This window comes from Neovison vison, chromosome 12, assembly GCF_020171115.1.
Source record: "Neovison vison isolate M4711 chromosome 12, ASM_NN_V1, whole genome shotgun sequence".
NCBI classification, from domain to species: Eukaryota; Metazoa; Chordata; class Mammalia; order Carnivora; family Mustelidae; genus Neogale; species Neogale vison.
This window is the reverse complement of record NC_058102.1, coordinates 24,623,740-24,630,402: the sequence shown is the minus strand read 5'-3', so window position 1 is coordinate 24,630,402 and position 6,663 is coordinate 24,623,740. Positions and strand designations below refer to the sequence as shown.

The 6,663-nt window shown below is 36.0% G+C and overlaps 1 protein-coding gene across 1 annotated transcript in view; it reads right to left on the bottom strand.

Moving 5' to 3' along the window:
- Positions 1-4,685: 4,685 nt before the first annotated feature.
- Positions 4,686-6,663, bottom strand: part of CDK17 (cyclin dependent kinase 17) — a 112,819-nt gene continuing 110,841 nt past the window's right edge. The window contains exon 17 of the mRNA XM_044227876.1: positions 4,686-6,430. Coding sequence (XP_044083811.1) covers positions 6,393-6,430 — 38 coding nt within the window. The 3' untranslated portion in view covers positions 4,686-6,392. The remainder of the gene's footprint in view (positions 6,431-6,663) is intronic.

The window sequence follows — 6,663 nt, the reverse complement described above, 5'->3', positions numbered from 1 at the left end:
CTTAAATATGCCACCAAGACCACAAGTTAAAGAAAAAAAAAATGATGTTGGATGTCATTAAAATGAGCAACTTTATGTATTAAAAGGACACCATCAAGAAAGTAAAAGACAACCCACAGAATAGAAAAAGTAACTGCCAAGTCATATACCTCATATGCATCTAATATCTAGAATATATGAAGAAGAGCACCTTGGTGGCTCAGTCAGTTAAGCATCTGACTCTTGATTTCAGCTAAGGTCATGTCACGGTCATAAGATTGAGCCTCTCATGGGGATCTGTGCTCAGCAGGTTTGGGATTCTCTCCCTCTCCCTCTGCCCTTCCCCCACCCCATTGCTGCATGCCTTTCTAAAATGAATCTTAAAGAAAAAGTAGAATATGTAAAGAACTACAGTTTAAACTCAGCAAGAACAGTTCAAAAATGGGGAAAGGACTTGAATAGACACTTCTCCAAACTAGACGTACAAATGGCCAATAAGCATATTAAAAGATATTCAATAAACTACTCACTAGGGAAATGCAAATCAAAACCACAAAGACATACCATGTCATATGTATTATAATGGATATAATTTTTTTTAAAAAAGGAAAATAAGTGTTGGCAAGGATGAGAAATTAGAACTCTCATACTTTACTACTGGGAATGTAAAATGGTACAGTTACCATGGATCATCATTTGACGGTTCCTCAAAAAGGTAAACAAGAATTACTAAATGACTCAACAATTCAACTCCTCAAAGAATTGAAAACAAGGACCCAAACAGATGCTTGTACACCCAAGTTCATGGCAGCATTATTCGCAAAAGCCAAAAAAGTTCATGTGAAATCAACAGATAAATGTTTAAATGAAATATACATTTGAAGAGTATTATTCAGCCATGAAAATAAGTAAAATTCTGATACATGCTACAACATACATGGACCTTGAAAACATCCTTCTAAGTGAATGAAAAAAGCCAGACACCGAAGGACGATTATGGCAAGACTCTATTTACATGAAATATCTACAATAGGCAAATTCAGACATAAAAAATAGAGGCATACCAGGGGTACCTGGCTGGCTCAGTTGGGAGGGGATGCGACTCTTGATCTCAGGGTTGTGATTCCAAGCCCCATGTTGGGCGCAGAGATATACTGAAGTAAATAAAATAAAACTTAAAAATTACAGGCCTACCTTGGAGATACTGCTGGTTTGGTTCCAGACTACCATAATAAAGTGAGTCAAATGAATTTTTTGGTTTCCCAGTACATATATAAAAATTATGTTGATACTACACTGCAGTCTTGTAAGTGTGCAATTACTTCTAAAAAAAAATACATACTTTTGTTAAACACTTTATTGTTAAAAAAATGCTAACCCATTTGAACTTTCAGTGTGTCCTTTTGCTGCTGAAGGGTCTTGCCTTGATATTGATAGCTGCTGACTGATCAGGCTGATAGCTGCTAAAGGCTGGAGTGGCTGTGGCAATTTCTTAAAATAAGACAATGAAGTCTGTGGAAAGGATGGAAGAGTCTTTTCATGCTATTATTTGATAGCAATTTACTCACAGAACTTCTTTCAAAATTGGAGTCATCTTAAACCCCAATATTGCTTTATCAACTAAGTTTATTTATGTGATAGTCTAAATCCTTTGCTGTCATTTCAACAATCTTCATAGCATCTTCACCAGGAGTAGATTCCACCACAAGAGACAACTTTGCTCATCCATAAGAGGCAACTTCTTGATCATTAAAGTTTTATCATGAAATTGCAGCAATTCAGTCACATCTTCCAGCCCCACTTGTAATTCTAGTTCTAGTTCTCTTGCTATACACTACATCTGCAATTACTTCTTCTGCTGAAGTTTCGGAATCAGCTTCTTCCAAACTCCTGTTAATGTTGATATTTTGACCTCTTCCCACGAATGTTCCCTCCATGTTCTCAATGGCATCTAGAATGGTGAATCCTTTCCAGAAGCTTTTCATTTTACTTTGCCCAGATCCATCAGAGGAATCACTACTATGGCAGCTATAGCTTTACAAGATGTATTTCTTAAAGAGTAAGACATTAAAGTCAAAACTTCTCCTTGATCTATGGGCTCCAGAGCAGATGTTGGGTTAGCAGGCATGAAAACAAGATGAATTTTAGCTGTCCATCTCCTTGAGTGCTCCTGGGTGATTAGGTGCATTGTCAGTGACCAATAATACTTCATAAACCTTTTTCCCTGAACAGTAGGCTTTAAATATTCAGTAAATCATGCTACAAAGAGATTTGCTGTCATCCAGGCTTTGTTGTTTCATCGACAGAGCACAGGGGGAGTAGATTTAGCATAATTCTTAAGGATTTTCAGTATGGTCAATGAGCACTGGCTTCAACTTACAGTCATCAGCTGCATTAGTCTCTAATAAGTCAGTCTTTTTTTTTTTTTTTTTAAGATTTATTTATTTCAGAGAGCGGGGAAGGGAGAGAGAGAGAGAGACAGAGGGAAAGAGGGAGAGAAGTAGACTCTTCACCAAGTGTGGAGCCCAAGGCAGGGCTTGATCCCACAACCCTAAGATCATGATCTAAACCAAAAACCAAGAGTCAGATGCTCAACCAACTGAGCCATCTGGGCATCCCATTCAATCTTTTGAAACTCTGAAGCCAGGAACTGACTTCTCCTTTCTAGCTGAGAGACCCTGATGGCATCTTCTTCCAAGAGAAAGCTATTTTGCCTACATTGAAAATCTGTTTAATGTAGCCACTTTCATTAATTATCTTAGCTAGATCTTCTGGATAACTTGCTGCTTCATCTTGCTCTTTTATGTTATGCAGACATCTTCTTTCCTTTAACCTCAGGAACCAAACTCTCTTAGCTTCAAACTTTTCTTCCACAGCTTCTTCACCTCTCTAAGCCTTCACAGAACTAGAGAGAGAGAGGGCTTTGCTCTGGATTAGGTTTTGGCTTAAGGGCGTTTATAGTTGATTTGACCTACCCACACCAATAAAACTTACTCCGTATCAGTAATAAGGCTCTTTCACTTTATCATTTATGTGTTCACTGGAGTAGCTCTTTCAATTTCCTTCAAGAACTGTTCTTTTGCATTCACAGCATGGCTAACTGGAGCAAGAGGCCTACCTTTCAGCCTATGTTGGCTTTTGACATGCCTTCCTGACTAAGCTTAAATTATTTCTAGCTTTAGTTTAAACACAGAAATGTGTGACTCTTCCTTTCACTTGAACAATTACAGGCCACTTTAACTTTAGGGTTATTAATTGGCCTAATTTTAGTATTACATCTCAGGGAATAGAGAGGCCTGAGGAGAGGGAGATAGGGGAATAGCCTGTTGGTATAACAGTCAGAGCACACACAACATTTATCAATTAAACTCACTGTCTTGCATGGGTGCGATCTGTGGCACCCCCTAAAACAATTACACTGGTAATATAAAGGATCATTAATCACAAACCACCATAATAAATATAATAACAGAATCTTAAGTACTGTGAGAATTGCCAAAATGTGACACAGAGACACAAAGTGAGCAAATGCAGTTGGAAAAATGGTGCCAGCAGGGTTGCCACAAACCTTCAATTTATTAAAAAATGCCATACCTAGGGCACCTGGGTGGCTCAGTGGGTTAAGCCTCTGCCTTCGGCCCAGGTCATGATTCTCAGGGTCCTGGGATTGAGCCCTACATCAGGTTCTCTGCTTGGTGGGGAGTCTGCTTCCCCCCCTCTCTCTGCCTGCCTCTCTGCCTATTTGTGATCTCTCTCTCTGTCGAATAAATAAAATCTTAAAAAAAAAATGCAGTATTTGCAAAGCACAATAAAGTGCGGCACAGTAAAATGAATTATGCCTACACATTAGAGGTTACCAGGGGCTGTGGGGAGGGGGAAATGAGGGAGGATTTCTTAATGGGTATAGCATTTGTTTGGAGATGAAAAATTCTGGACAAAGATATGGTAATTGCTATACAGAACTCTAATGCCACTAAACTGAATACTTACAATGGGTAAAAATGGTAAATTAAAACAAAACAAAACCATAAAACAGAAGACCCAAAACAACTTCATGAATTTTCCTGGATCCAAAAGACAGATTATTATAACATGTAACAAGTAGTATTCCAAGTGTAATAAAGCATCAGATAGAATGGAGCCACTTCTATACACCTAGAGTGACATATTCAATGTGTGTTAACAAAATCACTTGGAAGGAAAACAAAAAAGGTAACCTCTCTTACCTTTCAAACCATGTCAGTTTAAGATGAATCATAAGTGTTCAAGGTTCAAAATTTCTGAGATTCAATTCTCTTCACTGCAAAGTTTTCAGGATCTGAATGGTGGTGCTCAAGTATCAAAAAAAAAATCAAATTCCTTAATAAAATGAAGAACCATCCCTAGGACTTCCTAGGAAGAAGAATTTTATATAACTACTGGATGTATTTCTTCACCTTTTATATGTAAGAATATCAAACTTAAATTTGTAAAGTATCATTTATATAACCTATAAAATGAAAAATCTCACAGCTTTATAATTGAGTACTATCCTATAAATTTACAGTAAAGATTACTAAATGAATGTCCAGCACAAATATAAATTATATATCGAAACTGGCACAGTTGAGACTTCATGATCTTAAAAATGAAACCATAAAGGAAAATGATCCCATTCTGCATAGCCTTCTTCCCCCCAGAAAGAACTGTGACTCAACAAAACCACATTTTAACAACATGAAGATCTTGTTATAAATTTCAAAACAAAATGGAGGAATTTCCACATAATATATATAACCTTCAAAGTACAATATTAATACATGTCTGTCAGTTAGAAATAACAGCAGTTTGTTAGGCTACAGGGTTTAACATAAAACCAATTTACAAATGTGAAAAGCAGTAGTGGTCTAATATTCACCATTATACATGAATCTGTTTCTTCCAGAAAATTATTTTAAAAATTAAAATTTCTGTATCATGAAATATTAAAATAACACCCAAACATGCCACAATCACTATTCACAAATAAAGTTAAAATGAAATATACAAAAGTTCACTTAATACTGTTAAATAGCAATAAACTACAAGATTTCCTGAACAGAAATGGTAGGACCCCTGAATGTTTTACAGTGAATATCAGGAAAAAAAAATTAAGTTATGATTATTTTCATGATATATAAGCCAAAAATTTACATGACCATTTCAAAATATACCAATTAAGATTTGTAGTTTGTAAGATGCACTAAATAAACAAATGTCTTAAAAGTTAACACAAATGCTTAAAACACTTACCAACATCAAGGTGTGTTTATGATGTTCAAAGAGATGCATAATTGAAACTGTAATATTTACTATCTCTGATAAACACATTAATACCTACAATGCTTTAAAACAATCCTCTAAGTTCTTGTTTCTCTCATTTGTATTTATCATGGCTCATTTCAAAGACATATTACAGCTTTTAGCTGATTCCAAGTGAATGTTATTAAAACATACAAATACACACAGAGCACCCCTCCAAAGGAAATAAATGGCTCCCCAAAAAAGTATCATCCCTTCTAATAAAAGAATCGTATTTAAGATGAAAACAAGACCTCACATATTTCACTGGACTTGTATGGTTTAGTTTTAACTAAATTAAAGCACAATGGAAAATAGGTAAGTGTATTAGTATACACATATCCAATAATATGCAGTAAATATATCTAAAATGAGGATAGGTAAAAATAAATAATTTCAGTGCTTTAATTTACTGGTATCTAATGTGAGATCCCCAGAAAGTAAGGTATTCACTTGATTGAATCAACTTCTGCATCACATGCTTTCCTAAACATAATGTGCTCATCAATTTCTTAGCTACTCTACTTGCGGATGTTCAATAGAAAATTATATAGCGTGAACTTAGAGTGTTCAAGATGGCTCACTTATTTTACTGTTAAGCAAAGCTAAATTTACATTCCAGGAAACACTGCAGTTTAATTTTAAAAACAAACAAGAAATGCAGCAGTAAAACAATTCGTGAGGAGAAACAGATGCATTCACATCTAATAAAGCCACTGCAACTTCTTCAGGCATTTAACTGTTGTGTTAAATAAACAGACAGTAGTTATTTAGCAGCAATGATTCCGCAATAAATAATGCACTGTGTTTCTCAGTCCTGCACAAAAATTGCAGCTACAGTTACATCAACAGCTGTAACCTACTGGCTCTAATGGCAGAGAAGACCTTAAAACCAACTGTACAAAAAAATTGTCACACTGTGACAACAAATATAAAAACAATCTGTAGGTCTGAAATAAAAAGACTCCACTGTGAAGAGGACAGTGTAGACAAACGGAGATTCCAAGTCCACCAAAAGAAATAATTGCCTTCAGATCTGAGTCCTTGATTGATAAGAAAGGCTGGGGGCTGGGCTTGAAATCATTTTATCAGACTTAAAAGAGCATGCTCTGTCTTCTGTTCTTCCCATGTCCTAAAATATAAAGTCATTTTATGAGGCAGTTCAAGGTTCAGTTTTATCCCACATACAGTTATTTGGTGACTCTAGGAAGCTAATGTTCCCACCAGCAAAACTAATGTTCCACGATAAGAGTGATCAGCACTGTCTTAAATGACCCTTTTGTTGATGGGGTCAGTCTACAGCTTCTATGCTTCGAAGTGATGAACCTGAAGACTAGGGAAGCACAAGATGTGTCTTCTGCCTCA